Source organism: Zonotrichia albicollis, chromosome 11 (genome assembly GCF_047830755.1).
Source record: "Zonotrichia albicollis isolate bZonAlb1 chromosome 11, bZonAlb1.hap1, whole genome shotgun sequence".
NCBI classification, from domain to species: Eukaryota; Metazoa; Chordata; class Aves; order Passeriformes; family Passerellidae; genus Zonotrichia; species Zonotrichia albicollis.
Genome location: NC_133829.1, coordinates 8,693,246 through 8,710,927, shown reverse-complemented (window position 1 = coordinate 8,710,927; position 17,682 = coordinate 8,693,246). Strand labels below are relative to the sequence as shown.

The 17,682-nt window shown below is 40.0% G+C and overlaps 1 protein-coding gene across 1 annotated transcript in view; it reads right to left on the bottom strand.

Moving 5' to 3' along the window:
* Positions 1-270: 270 nt before the first annotated feature.
* Positions 271-17,682, bottom strand: part of IL16 (interleukin 16) — a 30,098-nt gene continuing 12,686 nt past the window's right edge. The window contains exons 4-21 of the mRNA XM_014264675.3: positions 17,214-17,346; positions 15,641-15,734; positions 15,043-15,185; positions 13,141-13,251; positions 12,646-12,760; positions 12,371-12,444; positions 12,064-12,277; positions 10,898-11,015; positions 9,617-9,749; positions 8,789-8,876; positions 7,607-8,082; positions 5,948-6,089; positions 3,633-4,716; positions 2,950-3,133; positions 2,657-2,758; positions 1,713-1,965; positions 710-835; positions 271-464 (exon numbers count right to left, since the gene is read on the bottom strand). Coding sequence (XP_014120150.2) covers positions 271-464; positions 710-835; positions 1,713-1,965; positions 2,657-2,758; positions 2,950-3,133; positions 3,633-4,716; positions 5,948-6,089; positions 7,607-8,082; positions 8,789-8,876; positions 9,617-9,749; positions 10,898-11,015; positions 12,064-12,277; positions 12,371-12,444; positions 12,646-12,760; positions 13,141-13,251; positions 15,043-15,185; positions 15,641-15,734; positions 17,214-17,346 — 3,784 coding nt within the window. The remainder of the gene's footprint in view (positions 465-709; positions 836-1,712; positions 1,966-2,656; positions 2,759-2,949; positions 3,134-3,632; positions 4,717-5,947; positions 6,090-7,606; positions 8,083-8,788; positions 8,877-9,616; positions 9,750-10,897; positions 11,016-12,063; positions 12,278-12,370; positions 12,445-12,645; positions 12,761-13,140; positions 13,252-15,042; positions 15,186-15,640; positions 15,735-17,213; positions 17,347-17,682) is intronic.

Below are 17,682 nucleotides of genomic sequence, written 5' to 3'. Positions count from 1 at the left end.
TATAGCTATGAAGGATTTTATTACAACCACTGTATTATTAACAAAGTCATTATTTTATAATTATACACTTTGTAACATCTGTTTCTGAAGGTTGAAATAAGAATCATGCCCGTTTCCTGCAGGTTTTAGTTAATCCCAGACAGCTTTCTCTGTAACTGGCAGTAAGCTCCAGTGTACTCCTCGTGGGTGCTTTCGGAGTATCTTGCTGAGGCAGCCAAGTGCCTGCAAGTAATAAAATCCTTTGTTTACAAAGTAGTCTAATCCCTCCTCTTACAAAGTTTTGGATGACTTGCTGGTAACAGAGCTGTGATTCTTCCTCTTGATGATGGCAGTGATGGGCCCATCAGGTAATGCCTTGATTGCATTCCACGCCTCAAAACGAGTAAGTCCTTGCATGGCAGTTGTGTGCACTTGTAGGAGCTCATCACCAGGCTGAACAGGGCTGCTCTGCTCCAGTGCAGTCCCTGGGGACAGAAAATGAATTCCTTTTAATTCTTTCTGTGGAGGAAACTTTAATGGATCTTTCACTTACTAGTGAGTGGATCACCAGTAGGTTTGCTAAAAACCACCTGGTCCCAGCAGGCAAATTATTGGCACTGAACAATATAATGCTGCATTTGAGAAAATAACATTTCAACAGTTATAAATCAGCAGTCAGTTATGAACCCCACAAGGCTGCCTGAGTTGGGAACATGTTAAGTGTGTTTACCTTTAAATATCCTGTTGATGATGATGGGTTTATCTCCCTGAATAGAGCCTTTCCCTCCTTCCAGACTGAATCCTAAACCAGCAGATGTTTTTTCTAGAGTTACAGTGCAGATTGTATCCCCAGTGGCTGGAAACAAATGGAAGGTTACCACATGGACAGCACACAGTCTAAAAAGCTCAAACATCTGTTACAAGAAATTAACTTTTGGATTGTTTGCAAAGGTCCTATAAACTGCCAAATGAAAGAGAAAACTAAAGCTTTTAATTTCTCATTATGTCATTTTAAGGCCCTCTGGGAAGCTGGGGAAAGAAAGTTATGTTTGAATTAATGGGAGAATGGAAATGTGAGATATAACTAGAATTATAAAAATCTGTTAAATTAACAAAATCTAAGGGAAATATTTGACTTCATATTAGTTAGGAAGTTGTTATTGACTACCAGGCTGCTAATTTGCAGTGTGGAAATAAAGCTACAGATCTCCAGTTAATGCTTTAGAAATAAAACCAAAACCAAATCAAAACAAAACTATTCTGAAAGTGAAATATTCTGCAAAACTCTGACCTTGCTGTGTTTCAGATGTAGCCACCTGCTATATCAAACAATAGCATATTGTTTGTTCAAACTGAAATTCTCTTTCATGAAGAACAAGTCTTGTAACAATATTAGAATAAAGAATCACTGTTCACTGAGTTGTCATTATACCTTCAATTAGATGATGTGCTACAATAGCCATCTTTGTACATCTACAGAAATCCACATAGAGAATCATGCTTGGGTTTTTTAAGAGTTCTTTTATTTTAGAAATCCATTAATTCTTTCCCTTTTCAGGAAAGTTATTTCAAATATTTCAATGTCTATTTTAGGAATGTTTTATTAACTGTGCTGTCTTTAATCAGGGTTCACTGATTTATACAGCCACTGCTGGTTTAATGAACACTTGGATTTCAGGTGATGAGTAAACACTTATCAAGTGAGGGCTGCAAGATAATGCCTCTAAACTTACCAGATTCTTGTGAGGCATCACTTGCTACTGATGATGTACTAGAGCTGATTGAAACATTGAGATTTTTTTCTCCATCTTTGGGTTTTCTGGTGACAACAACAGCTTGTCTGGCTTGCCGTGCCTGTCGCATGATTGCTGAGGCATCACTGTGAGTTGCACCTTTCAGACACTTCCCATTAATGGAGAGCACTTCATCTCCTTTCTGAATGGTTCCTTCCTGACAGGCCAGGCCATTGGGAAATACTTTGTGAACCTATTGAAGAGCCCAGTCACCACACACACACACACACACACAAGGGAATAGGAAAACAGGACATCACTAAACCCCTTAGTTAACACTTTATACCATGTGCATTTTTTATTATTTGCCAGGAATAAGGTGCTTCTATCACATTTCAGGATGGAGGATGAATAAATTTGCACTGAGAAGCTTTCCTGTGCACATCCCTCCTCAAGAAGCGAGGGGAGCAGTTTGGCCCTTGTACCAGATGGCTAAAACTGTGCTACCTCTGCTATGTACCTTGCATATTCTACCTCCTGACCCCCTTGCTGCTCATGAGAGGAAGGAGGTGTGAGACTTATCTCTAACTTCCAGACCCCTGATGTGTTTTACCCACCTCATTTTTCCAGACCATCCTGCATGGTCTTCTATAAGCATGTGAGTAAGTTGTTGGTTATTTCCTGCTGAGGGCTGTGTGCTCTGCCTCAGCTTTCAGAGCTGCTGGGGAGGAGGCACCCAAGGAAGCAGGGCACTGCTACCAGACACCCGGAGAGGCTGCTCTGTGCAGAAGGAACCTGTTTTCACTCACTATGGTCCTTCCAACCCTATCAATACAGCTGCCTGCTTTGATTATCTAAAAGCCAAAAACTGTAGCAGAAAACCAGTAAGGTATGTATTTATAGATAGAGGGCTGTTTTTAGAATATTTTTAAGATGCTACTTACTGTTACCACTTTGTTTTCCAGATCAATGCCCCCTGCCAGACTGAATCCAAGCCCACTATCTTCTTCTTTATGCAAAACTGTAACATGAATATCATCAAGTTCCTAGGCAGAGAAAGGAATGAAGTCAAGAACTTTCCAGAAGATATGTCACAATGATTGGAAAGTCTGTTGTGCATTTTTTAATGAGACTTAGTGGCATAAGCATAATATTAAGTTGCAAAGTTTACCAGACACATTCATTCTACAGCTTTCTGAAAATCATGCATGAAAAAAGAAAAAAAAAGGAGCTTTACCTTTAAGGTTTCTTCATCTAGGGCTTTGACTTCCTCTATAAGCTTTGCCAGCTCCTCAGGGGAAAGCAGAGAAATGACTGACTGCCCCAACACACCGGATGCTTGAGGTGAGCCCTGTTCCTGTTTGTCTTCCTCCTTCCCTTTGTCTGCCAGGCTCACCGTGTATTCTCTCAGCTCTGAGAGGCTGTCCCATTGTGACAGGAACAAAAAAGAAACATTGAGCTATGAGAGAATATACCCACTAAAGTAAAGGGCAATTTTGGAGAAGTTATCTTTTCATCTTAGCATGTAATTCGGGTGGTAACTCCTACAACTATTATAAATACAGGCAAATGGAAATTAATCGTGTTCACTTAAAGGAAGTACAATCCATTGCATAAAATAATGAGAAAAATTTCATGGCCTCAGGCAAATGCACTTAAATCTCTCTTACCGCGGAGATACTAGAAATAATGCTCCTTAAATAGGAGGATGTTTGAAATGTGCATGTATGGATATAACACAAATCAAAACAAAGATTACCAGTCCTGAGTCATTTAACCTTCATGCTCTAAAAAGTTCTTAACTTAGTCTGTGTTTTACTTCTGTGTGCTGCTACCTTAGAACTTTAATCTGCCAGTGAATCAGTGCAGCTGTTCATCAGTCCTGATTTGTAAATCTGAGTTTTAAATATGGTATCTTACTTTAGGGAAAAGCCAGTGTCCAGGTGATGGTTCTCACTCGCAGCTGAGGTGGAAGGCCCATCCTCCTCCATGGAGGACTGAGACACTGTGTCCAGAGTTTCCCATGCACTGTTTCCAGAAGAGGCTGGGGACTGAGGAAGGCAAAGCAATGATTTCATTAAAGCAGATGACACCTGGCTGCTGATGGAATAGATTTTGCTACACTTCTCATCAAATGGCTTCATTATCTCACAAGCCTGGGCAGCAGTGAGAGGGAAGCTCCGTGACCTCAGGCTGTGCGCTTTCGCTACTGACACAAGATGGGAGTTTACAGCCCCTGCAGTGAGGAGACTTGATGAACTTTCAGTGCTGGCATTGCTGCTTTTCTCTGAGCTGCTTTTCTCTGCTCTGTCAATGCTCTCCCTGCGAGAGGAAGATCTATCCAGGCTCTTTGTAGCCGCAGGTGGCTGTTGGTGGCTGTTTTCATGGTGTGGGTGGAAGGGTTGGTTTGAACAGGCTGGAGCTGCCTCTGCCCCTGCTGCAGGGCGAGAAGGTTCTTTCTGCACCAATGGTTTTAGGCTCAGCCTTCGGGGGGATTTTTCAGGTGACTGTGGAGCACTCAAGGATTCAAATGAGCTTATTCTTTGTTTTATTGATGATCCTCCAGGAGACACACGTGAGAAGCTGGATTGCTGTTTTTTGCTGGAAACACTGTCATGATTGGGAGGACTTTGATCTGCCTGTGGTTTTAGATCTGAATTTGCTTTCCTCAATCCTTTCAGACTTTGGCGGAACCAGGTGGGCTTTGGTGCAACAGGAGGACCCTTTTTCACTCTGTCATTTTCATCTGATTTTAGCACTTTGGAACCCTCTGATTCTGATTTCTTCAGAACTGTCTCTGAGCTGCTTCGATTTTGATTCTCCTTTTTTTTGTCTGTGCCAGGTTGCAAATCCAAGTGGACGTTGTTTTCACTCATGGTAGGATTAAATAAGCTTTTTATGCAGTCAGAAATTTTAACCCAGGGGTCTTCTGTTGTATCAAGACTATAATCTACCCGTGCTTGTCTTTTAAGTACAGGCCTTTGTATTGATGAAAGTGGATTCCCTGTAATAAAAAGACATGGATTATAAACAACCATCCATCTACTACTCGCTGCATCATTATTAATTCATTAACCTTGAATTTCATTCAAACCTCTGATAAATTTTTTTGACGTTTCTAAAAAATTTAAACATTTAAAAATTCATAATTCTTGATCCATAAGTTCTGAATCCAGACACTGAAATTAACTGAAAAACAGGCTCTTGCACACTTAAATACGAGATTGTTTTTTTAGAGGGTTTACAAATACTGACATTCTGGGGTGCTGAAATCTTGATACAGGATGTAACAGCTAAAATAGAAAGTTAAAATTGCAATGTTTTTTGCAGCCTAGCGAAAAAGCTGGTGTTACAGTAGATTCTTTTAAAAAACATTTATTTCCTACATTTATAAGTATATCCTATTCTAAAAAGACTATCATAGGAAGATCTTCTATATTTATGCTTCCTCAAATTTCCTCAGGCATTTCCAGTTGATTTTTCTGATAAGTAAAAACTTGATTCTAATGTGGGAATATTTTTTACTTCAGAAAGCAATTAAGCATTTTAATGTTAGACATGGTGGAGCTGAATGGCAGCAAAGTTCTGTTTGTGCATCTGCACAGGTGCTGTTTTCTGCTTCAGTGGGAACTTTTTTTAAGGTAACATTTTTACTGTTTTTAATTATCTGAGCCATAACTTACAGAATTACATAAGTCTGTATGTTGTAAGAGACCTCTTGAGATTGTCTTGTTCCCTTAACATTAAGTTTCCTTAATTCTAACTAGCACAGCAGAAAAGTAACTTACCAGTGGTTTGTACCATTGCAACACTAGGGTCTTGAAATTGTGCATAAAAATATCCTTTAGAAATGCTAAGACTAAGCTTTGATGTGAAATGTTCAGAATAACTAAGCAGTTTCTGAAGCAATACAGAAATACTGTACCTGTCCATTAACATTTTTTACAATAAATCATCGCTTATGCTGCTTTTGATCTAGATTATCTTTTTACAAAGATTAATAATTTTTTAAAATTACAATAAATCATCTCTTATGCTGATTTTGATCTACTTTCCCTTTCTTTACAGAGATTAATCAATAATTCGAAATTTCATCTGTTCATCCCAAAATTTAGAGATAAGGTTTGAAGAATGTATTTAAAGAGAAAGTGAAGTCAACTCAATACCCATTTTGAAATCCAAACTAAATACTACATATTTAGCTGGGGGAAACAAGTTAATTGAATTAAACATACCTAATTTTTCTTTTCTTTCTTGATCTCTGCCCCCTGGAGCAGCAGCTGTGTGCTCCTTGTCACTTGCAGTAGGAGAAGTGGTGAAGACACTGTGGGTTACATGGGTTTGATGTCTCTCTAGCATTGCTTCTCCAACTTCCTGCTGAACAAACAGGAAGGAGAAGTGTGTCAGAATGCAATTATGCAAACCACACTATATATGAATCTGAAAAAATATTTGAATCTGCAAAAAAAACTAGAAGCCCTATTTAAAATTGTGGTATGCAGGTCTCAGACTGAGTAATACAAAATTTGTGGGGGACAAGGGTTAAAAAAAAATTAAAGCACTAATAAAACCTTTTCTTAATGATCTGAAATACATTCTGACCAGAAGTTTTGTCTCTTGGGTATATACAGATATAAAGACAATCTTCATAGAGGAGGTTGTCTTCCTGAACAGATCTTGATTTTTCATGGATTTTATTGATCTTAAGATTTAGGTTTTTCTCACCTAGAATGACTAAGTATGAAGAGTAAGAAGTTGCAGGGAGTGGTAAGTTCAACAAGTACTTATTGCCCTTAATTTTACTTCTGAAAGTTGATTTTCTAGCAGAGATTTCTACTTAGGGGATGCTAAAAATGACCTTACCTAAGAAGCTTAACTGAAGTTTTCTTAGATATTAACATTATATGTGGACTTCAGTTTGCTCTGTATAATTTTGTATTGATCTTTACAGCTTGGGAACTAGTTAGGGGGGGCAGTTTGTGGTTTTTGTGTTTGGTTTGGTTATTTATTGTTTTGGTTTGGTTTTTTCTGTGATTTTTTTTGTATTTTTCCTTTGTGTTGCATTGAGAGCAGTTCATTTCTACTCCCATGTTACTAAACCTGAAGAAGTTTCAGTTTTAAACAAACCACAATTTTGTTTCAACACGCAGATCTCACAATCCTTCACGCTCATGCAAAAGTGAAACACACTCTGTTGCCCTAGATAAGAAAGGGAACTGAAATTTAGTAATATACAATCTACACTGTTTTTAAATACTGTAGCTCATCAACAAAGATGTATGTGCACCACAATTTAAATGGTTTCAAGAAATGTATCTGAGCCCAAGATTCCCTGCTGCACATAATGTTAGTGCTTTCTTCCAATAAAAATCCACTACTGAAACAAAGAAATTATTGTTTTATGACTACTACTATAAATGATACGACTCTGTGACACAGGTAGTTGTGGTGAACCACACCAAGCTGGCATCAGAGGCTGTGCAAACCCCTCCAGGCCCAGCCTAGGGCATAACCCTGGAAGCAGAGCATGCTTGATTACCACCAATGGCACATGCTTGTGAGGAGAGGCAGGGACTCAGATTCATTCTTGCAGCTGCTCTCACTGGGATTTTAACTCAGATACCTTAGTATGGAAGATTTTCTGCAGACAATTCCCTGCCTTCTGACCTTATTTTGAACATAACATTTTGTGATATACTGGCTTCACTAAGATACTTGCCTTATTTTCAAAACAGAAGAGCCTCATCTTCTTCCCCCAGTTCTCACAGATATATATATAATTTCTCTTTCTTTCCTACTCTTCTTCTTGCTGCCATGCAATGCCACTTTGCCTGCCTCCTCCCCTGCCTCACAAATACACAGACACAAGGAAAATGTTGTAAATTTTACTTTACCTGAACACTCTCGGGTGATGCAGCCACTTCAGATACAAGCTTTTCTTTTCTGTCTGCATTAGCCTGGTCGTCACACGTGCAGTCCTGCTTGAAGTATTTCCTTGGTGGAGGTTTGGGCTTTGATGATTTAGGTTTTCTAACGAGGATCTCTGATGACTTCTTAGTGTTTTGCAAGGCTCGACCACCTTCGCTACAGGTGGGAGGGGAATTTCTCCCTGAATTACTGGCAGAGAATGAGTAGAGCAGCCCAGGCTGCTGGGTGATTGGTACATCTACACTGTGTACCCTTGCTGTCAGGTCTGTGAGCTGGTGCACAGCAGCAGCAGGGGCACAGGAGGCCCGGGGGGCGCAGCTGCTGTCGCTGCTGGAGCGGGTCATGAGCCGCTGAGCCCTGCGGCTGCAGCAGCCCGTGCTCCTGTCCGTGTGCTTCTCACAGGGCTGCCTCCCGTGCCAGCTCAGCTCCAGCCTCTTAGCACCTGCACCAGGAACGTGGAAAAATGCCTGCTCAGTACAGGCAGAGTGCTCGCTTCTAAGATTCAGCTGAAGAAATCTGCCCCTAAGTATCATCCTCGGGGCATGCAAAGGTGTGATTTATGCAATGAAGGCTTGTAGGGTCAAGAGTCAACAACTAAGCTCCTGAACAACCAAATAATATTCTCCTCATATATAGGTATGTCAGCACTATCTTTTTACTGATGATGATTGTTACCTGTTGGTTCTTTAGAAGACACTCAAAGCAGTATCATTACTGGAAGAGCTCATCATATCTGAGCTGGGCAAATAGCTCAAGCCATGACTGCATTTCCTCACAAAAAAAGGAATTAACAAGGTTTACCCCTAGGGCATCACCTTCATAGTTCCTTTTGTCATAGTCCTGTCACTTACAGAGAGTGGTTTGAAAAGCTCTAAGCAGAGCTTGTGAATTGGAGAGGATGAGCAACTGTGAGAGGAATTTTGCACAAGAAATTTTTGTTGGTAATCAGACAGACTTGGTCTGTTCTCATCACCCTGGTAACATATCATGGAGACATATTAGGAGAGCTGTCCTGTGAGGTTTCCTCCTCTTTCTTTCTGCTTTGGGTCACTTGACTGTTTTAGAGGATTCTAATACAGTGTGTACTCATCCTTGACATCTTTTAAGTCAAAATTACCATATCTTAGTGAATGCATTTATTCCCTTACCTTCAGTACTCCACTGATGTCTCTCCTTTCCAAATCTGTTGCTTTCCACAGCTTGTGCAACAGCTTCTTTTAGCTGTTGCTCAGACACCTAGGAAATTTGATGCCATTTTACTCTTATGAGGTGAGTTAATTGCACGCCATTATATTTGTATATATCTCAGTATATATGAAGCACATCTATAGATATGCTCTTTTTAGTGGCTGTTTAGGTAAAATGGGACCTTTCAAAGGTAAACGTTCTTTTGTAGATTTCACTGGAAGTGGAGTCCTGGATTTACCAGTATAAGGTAACTCAATACAGCACAGTTAATGTAACAATTTAAACTTAATAATAATTTCTACAGTATTTGGTGCTAGGAAGGATTTTGTTGAAAAATCTTGCAGGAATAAAATATTGTACTTCAATATTAATTTAATTATAAATATTGGCAGGGCAAGACCTAAATTTTAATTACTGAAAGGTAGTGTATAAACATTTATTTCTTTTTGGGGAGGCATGTTCCCTCTTTCAAATTATTTACTTATTACTGTCAATTCTTTCTTACATAAGAATTATGTTTTGGGTTATTCCTTAAATGTTATTTCTTTAGTTTCCTTATTCACTGCATAGAACCTCATGTAAGACTGTCACCAGTGATCTTCAAATCTTAAATGATTCTACTTAAGAGAGTGCATATCTCAAATTTTTTTTTTTGTGGAGTGATGATCATAAAGAGATAAGCATCTTTGTAGTCAACATTTTTCCACCTGTGTTAGATCAGCATTTCCTCCCTCTTAGTTCTCAATATGTGCTATATTGAAATTCAGAAAGAATACAGATTGTGCTACCTGTGGTTCAGGGTGTCTGCTAACAATGATTTGTACTGCACCAGGATCACAATGGCTCAGCACAGCATAAACTTCATTAAGGGTTGTATTTTGTACTGAAGTTTCATTAATTTCAAGAATTTCATCTCCACACCTAGAGAGATATTAAAAAAAAAAAAGAGAGAGAATGTGAACAAAGATTTTTCTCCTGACCTCATCTTACTCATGTGAAAATATAAAAAAATCAAATTCATAAGGTCGACCTAATTAATTTTCTTACAGATCAAATCTGTCTTTCTGTCCTGTTACAGAAAATGGAATGGGAATGAGTTGGATGTCAAGGGGGTTTGGTCTGCCATGTTGCATGCAACCTCTGAGCTTTCTGCATGTTTAGCTGTGCACATTTGGTGTTCTTTCTGCTGTCTGCAGCTCAGCTGTGGCTTCCACCTACACCTTCCTTTCCAGTTAACACTTCGCTTCTCATGTCTTTATATTATGTTAGTGCTCTTTAAAGTCAGAAACGATGTTATCTTTCTGCTACATAAGTGAATAACACGTTAGAAGAAAAAATCCAATGACAAACTATCAAAATCTGCTAAACTGGATCTTTATAGAGGGAATCAAAATTCGGCTCATATGGAAACTGAGATTGCCTTGCTCTGCTCTAGTTCTCACACACATTAGGAGCCTGACTGAAGGCACTGATTTGCATCATACAAATATTCAAATCATTTAAGACTACAGTTCTTTCAGCTAAAGTATTAGAGAGGAGGATTACAGAACACCTAAACTTAAATCAAAAATACTTCACTGAAGCTGCTGTGGTCAGTTCAGTTCTCAATATGTTCAACACTACTAGTTGATCAAAAATCTCTGAAAGTGAATTTCTATACTCTCACTAAAGCTCATTTCAGCAAATCTGTTTTTCTATTGGGCAAGAAGTGGTAGAATTTGAGGAGCTAGTATCAGGAAAGAAATCGAGCGCTCAGACAAGCCAAGTTACGTGATGTGTTTAGGTATTTCCAAATACTTTCTCATTTGGAGATCACCTCCAGTAGTTTGTCTAACACCTTCAAAGTTAGCACAGCTTAGACAAGAGGAAGAGATTTCACTGGTTTGCTGTATTTCTGGAAATCTCACATATCTGAAGACATTCTCCAACCCTGAGAATAGCATATGTGCCTTAAACCCCAAATTCCCAGAAATCAGTACTTCTTGCTGCTCAAATAGGTCAAAAACAAACTCATAAAACAGATCAATGAGAAATTTGTAGCATAAGACAGCCACCCTTTCTCATCCTACCTGAGTCTCCCATCCATATGTGCCACTGAGCCTGGTGAGAGGGTGTGAATAAAGATCCCTGAAATACACTGGAAGTAAGGGATGCTACATAGCCCAATTCCAAGGCCAACACCTGGCTCTGAAAGGATCAATAATAATTAAAAAAACTCCATAAGAAACAGTCAAAGCAAAGCAAACCATTGAAGAACCTTCTAAAAATTAATTAGATGTAATTCTTTTTTCTGCACAAACCAGAACCAAAATCTTGTGTTCATGAGTGTTGCACATTCAGTATGTGTTGCTGCTTCCACTGCATTTTTCTATACCTTTCTATTGTTTTATTGCGGGGTTGTTATGGGGGCTTTTGTCCCCCTCATGATTAAAGTGTAACAGACACAATAGAATGCAGTTTTGTTTTGCAAAATATCTGTCAGTATAGAAGAATTCAAATGACTTTACAAGGAGACAGAATAGAAAAAAAATTAGGAGCTAAAATTAACAGGGAAGAAAAGCTAAAATTAAGAATATATGGCTACTGTTAGCTATATAATTTCAGTCTTCTTTCTGTTTTATATAATACAGCTGAAGACTTGTGAGTTTACCCTCTTTGCTCTAGACAATCACTGATGTCAGATCCCATCCCGTGTGTTTGGTAAGTCACTGGTACCTCATAGAGGCTTTGCTTTGTTTGTTGCTCTGATGTTCCCATATTTAAAAGTTTATTTCATTGTGCCAGTAGTTGTTTATAAAAAGATGATGATGACAGTTGGAGAGGAGGTGAAAGAACTACAAGAAGATGTAGATACTTATTTTATTTGGCTTTAAGCCTTTTCAAGAGTGAAATTAACTGCTTGCATAATTATGGGTAAGAGTTGCACAGTCTGCTTAATAAGAGGCATTTCTTGGCAAGAGCTTTACTCTTTCAAGTGAAGGATATGAATGTGACTCTAATGCTTGAGAGCAAAAACTCTTCAATGATTGGCTCTTGAGGACAGATGGTGTTCAAAATCCTGCTGTTGATAGATACTTGTTAGCCCTGACAGGCACCAAGATCTAATTTAGTGTATTAAAAAAACTTGGTTCAGGAAAAGAATCAGGTTTGTGAGGGAAGACATTTACAGAGCAAATGAACAGTGGTTTGTCAGTCAGTGCTTTGTTGGCAGTGCTCAGTCAATGTCAGCACTCACCTTTGTTTAGGGTAACTTCCATTATGACCCTGTCATTGGGCTTTGTAGGATTTAAGGAGAATGCTCCATTTTCTGAGCTGAAAGAGCTGTTTTCCTTGGTTATGCATGTACTGGAGCTCAGTGACTGACACAGGAGGGGTGACTGACAGCTGGAAGCAGAATGAGGTGTGCTGAAGCTTGTCCTGACTGTAAGTGTCAGAAGACCCTTTTTGGCCTGCTGGAAAGAACAGACAGTGAGTGAATGTGTTAAGCTCACATGCACATTGTGTCTAAAACCAGAGGTTGTTCTGGAGGGAGAATACATAACCTTAAATTTCTGCAAAGCATCATAATGTGTTAATCCATGCATGGACTCTCCATTCAGTTCCAGGATTTCATCACCTGTTTCAAAAGAGAAAATTTATATTACTATTACTGTATTGTGCAATAAGTTGCATGATAAAATGCATGCACTCCAAAAGACTCTTGCAAATGCAAAAATGGATGCAGGTGTAAAAGTCACTTAGGGCTCATTTCAGCTTCAATCTGTCTTTCAGTCATTTTTTGGGAAGTGGGAAAAGGGAGAGAAGAGGTATTTCCCACCTTCTTGCAGCCTCCCATCAGCAGCAGCAGCTCCACCAGGAAAGATGGTTTTGACATAGATGCCTATTGGTCCATAAATGCTGTCTTTACCACCAACGATACTGAAGCCCAAACCCTAATTTATGAAAGGAAAAATGTGTGAGAACCCATGTTCAGTTTTCATAACAGTTCATTTGCAGTTCCTTCTGCATTACCTACATGGGCAGTATTGTCAGTGGGGTAGTATAACACATGAAAAAATAGTCAATCACATTCCTGTAGTAAAAGTAAATGGGAATTTCAGCAGAATCCTCTCATGTTTTGCTTTTTGTTTTTTCCAATCAATTAATTCACATTGTATGAACATAGGAAGATGTCTAAATTATTTTCTAAATTTTTTCTTGGATATGAACTGGCAGCCCAAAAGTAACAACCTGCAGTCACTTCTCTGCACATTGCAGATCACATTTATGACATGTAGTAAAAATCACAGTAAATCAACAGAGCCAGTCTTACCTTCCCTTGTCCTTTCATCAATACAATGTTTGAAATCACTGAAGCCTGTGAGCCACAGGATGTGTGCACAAGTTGTGCTGTACTTAGGGATCTAGATGGCCTCGAAATTGCCTGTGAACATTAAAAAAAAAAAACACCAAAACCCACCATTTTCTTTTTTGTATAAACAGAAATTCTTGAACATACATTGCAGCAACTTGTTTATTTGAAATTTTCTTCCTTACAACTGATCGTACTAAAAATTCTTTAAAAAAAATCCTTGTAATTTTCATATTGTATTTGTTATTCAGAAAATCTCTGCTCACTGAACTTTTCCTGTAGGGACTAAATTGGAGAAAAATTAGGATGTTGGTCCTTGAAGTGGCACAATGGTGAAGAAAGATATATTTGTGCTCTGGCTTGTGTCCCCATGCCCAAACCCATTTGTGGTCATTAGGGAATATAAACAGGTATTATAGTTTTTGCCTTCAAGAACTGAACTAGAACCAAGACATTCAAAATCTTTCCTTCATCTTGTGGCTAAAAACTTTATCTTGGCACATACCAAACCTGTTTTCAGCATTTTCCCCAAAATATTAATTTCTGCTGGATTTCCTAAATTCAGCCTCTGAGATTTGTCCCATTTTAATAAACTTTTAATGAAATATTTAGTGAAATATTTAATGAAAACCTCCTATTTCAACATGGAATTGGGTAGTACAAGATAATTTAAGCACTGACAGAAGTCATTACCCAAAGCTAGCTACGCATGAAGTTCAGCAGGGTCAGAGTTAATTGCACTCATTACACATCTGAGAGATTTCAGCACTTTTTTTCTCTTTTTTTTAATGCAGCAAAGTGAAACTAGCAGATGTTGAAGAGTGAAAATTGGCCAAAATTATGGCTTCTGCATATGTGAGAATCTCAATTTTGACATGAAAACCAGCTTATCTATTCCACATGCGATTTGGAATGGGACTAAGAGGTGAACAGGTATGTAACACCAAAACCACACTCTCCAGAATGCATTCCTCTGTCAGACCAGGATGACTGTTTATTCTGGTATGAGTCTTCTGAATCTGAAACAGGAAATTTTCAAATTTCCTTTGTTTCTGTGCGAGAAGGTGTATTTTTTATTTCTGTTTGTGGTGGGTAGCAATACCCAAAGCCAGGATGCTGCTAAGGAGCCTTTTCAAATGGGCAGCCATGCAGGACCTTTGAGGAGAAGGAAACCCAATGAATCCTTGATGACTTGTCTGTGCGCTCAGGTGTGGTTTGGTTGGGTTTGTGCTCTGGTTTGCAACCTCCTTATTCCTGTTAAAGCCTTGGGTCCCTCAGGGTTGGTGATGGGCCAGGAGAAGGCAGGGAGCAGCAGGGAGGGAGGTGGGAGATGAGTGTGAGGAGCTTTGCCTCCATCTCCTCCTCCAGGTCTGAGTCTGGGGGCCATAAATACTTGAAACATTTCCCAACATCTCATGCATCAGTTGGCATCTATCTGGAGAGCACCTGAGCCAGTCTCCAGCCTCCTGTAACAGGTGTTTAAATTTGTCTTTTTCAGTGGAGCCATGGTCGGTCCATACCCGCCTTTGGCCATGACTGGGCCATTGCAGGTGCCAGGGGAGACTGGTGGCACTGAGGCTCAGAGCGGGGTGGTGTAAACCACCCTTGGGAATTTAGCCACACCATAGAACCTGCTGGGCAATGGGAAGGAGAACATGGAGAAATGGGGGTTTGCTTGCATGGAGCCTTTCCTTCTCTCCCCCCCTCCCAGAGAGGAGATGTTGGGGGAGAAAGGAGGCAGAGTGACCATTGCCTCAGCAGGGCCTGTGGGGCAGGGGGATCTGGCAGGATGCGCCATGGTCGTGCAGAGAGCCCTTTTGGGGACAGCAGCATGTGTTCCTCAGGTGTCTCTGTGGCACTCACCGGGGCTCTCCCTGCAGGGCAGTCCAGCTGCTGTGACAGTGATTTTCGGCCGGCGTGGAGGCCATGGGGTGGGCGCTCCCTGAGGGGCCCAGCTCTGCGCGGCGCCGGGCCCTCCACAGCCCCAGCCCAGAGCGGGCTCGCACCTGAGGGTGGGCAGAGAGCCCAGTTACTGCACAAGGCTTGGACAAACAGCACAGGACAAACATGTTAGGCAAATGTTACCCAGAAATGGTTTTCCCATTGTAAATCTCGTTGAGAAGGGATCGATGTTTTCAGTTGTCACTTTGGCAACAGTAATTAATATTAAATATAGTGAAAAGCATGCATTCCCTACCAAAAATGTGTTTGCCTATTTAGAATACACCATTAAAAAAAGCCCCAAACCATAAAATGCAAACCTTATGCACCAAACCGGGATGCAGGATGTTGTGAATACAGCAGCTGATGATTTTATTCATCAGCAATTCTTAGCTAAGGATCCCAGAATAAAATTGGACAATGTTCAACATTTCTTTTAGCGCCATAGCACCATCACACAATGGGGTGGTCTGCACCCCTTGAGTATTGCAAGAAAACAGATTATTGCTCTGCAACTTACTGGTGGAGTTACTGCGAGTCCGCTGGCATGCAGCCTTACCGTGCAGAAAACCATTCTGTATTTCCAAAGGCCTGTCCTTACGTGTTGGTGTTTCCTAAAACAAACAAAACAAACAAAAACCCAACAAACAAAAGCCAAGGCTATGCAAGAAATTTCCAAAGTGATCTATTCTTAAAAAACCAAATTTCTTCTAATTTGGCTTGCACAGATTTCAGCCTGAATCTAACATGGAGCAAAATTCATTATTTAAAATAAATAGGAGGATAAAGGGGAATGAAGCTCAAAAGTTTGCTATAAAAATGATTATAACAAAGTAATAAGATAGAGATTCAGGTCCTTGGATAAAATGAACAGAAAATTAATTGGACCCCCCCAGTTGGTCCAGACAGATGAATAGCTTGATGGATGAGTAAGAAATAGCCATGCTTATCTGATTTCTGGAGGTAGCTCATACTTTTCAATATGAGCTACCCTTCCCTACACACCTTAGGGAAGTGTTAAATTCAAGAGAAAAATTCCTAATCCCATCTATGCAATGGTGGATAGGTGTCTAACTTGTGATTCAGATGGATGTTTTTCAGTAAAAATACAATCTGAGCATTCAAAAACCTCTGAGGACTAAGTTTAAGAGCTTTCAAAAAAATCAGTACCTTCCATTTGGAATCTCCTGTTGCTTTTGAAAATGTGGCCCCTAATTCTAGCATTTAAAAACTAGCTTTCTAAATACAGGTTTTTAGAGCTGTTGGAAAATAAGTACATAATCACATCTGAACAACAGTTGATCTTAGGAATAATTTTGGAGTTGTTCCTGCTAGTCCTGATTCTGATCCTGTTTCTGTGACACAATTATTTTGATCCTGAGGGAATCTCAGTTAAAAGAATAACATTATTTAATACAGACACCATATGGAAACTGATATAAATAAAACAATATGCCAAATTTTTGCTCAGTGTTATTCTGCAGGAGCTGCGACAGGAGCAGTGTCAGAGCACGTTCAGAAGTTCTGTTGGAGATACAAGGCCTATGGAATGCTGATTTTCCTCTTGGACAGCAGGTGGGGGTATTGCCAAGTAGCAAAATCCTACTAAGGCTTTTCCCTTAGGGAACTCCTCAGAATTAGAAACACGGAGAAGATCCTTAAAGATGAATTTTGGAAATTATTTTGCAGTGTTTCTCTTGCCAAGCTAGCTGGCTGAAAAGTCTTTGCTATTAACTATGGATCCTAGATTCACAGAACTGCTTTGTTACAGGGCCTGCTCTCTGGCTTCTCTGGGATTTATGGATCTTCCCTTAAATCCATTTCTGCCTTTCTTCTAAATGGAAAATTAACATTGGCAAGCTGTGTGTTTCTAAAGAAGGGTTTGAACAGCCCTTGCTAGAGTTTCCCAGAGCCTTGGCTTCCCCACAGCCTCTGTTTATCTGGGAAAAAGCTATGCTGAAAGCCACCAGAGTTTGACCACAGGAGGTTTTGGGTTTTGTCATGAAAGGCAAAACCATCTTCAAATGTCTGATGAGCAAATTCCCTCCTCTCTAAAGTAAATGTCCCATCACCCCACAGTGGCTCATGCTTACTTTGTGAGCCATCATGATGTTCACCAGCCGTGTTGGTGGGGGTATCAGAGACTCAGCCTCCTTTCTGGGCAGGTCTTTCAGTGATTGTGCATTTAGTGCTAACAGTTCATCCCTTGGGCTCAGGCAACCATCCCTTAAGAGAAAAAAAGAAACATTTGTATGTTATTTCACACTGAATAATATACCCCTGTTCCATGTGCTACCTGTCTCACTATCTGAGGAGTCAGTGCAGCTCTCCCTCTGCCTTGACCAGTGCTGCCATGAGGTGCCTGGCTGTGTGATACCCCCATCCCCTGCTAGGATTTTTCCCCATTGCTGCTCTCTTCTGCCTAGTCCTGGTGATCACTGGCTGCCTGGTGATCACACAGCTGACATTCAGGCAAGAAATTCCTCCCTTCTTGCTGTCTTGCACTGAAAAATTGATCAAAGACTACATTTACTTCCTGTCAGGAACCTTGACTCACATTGC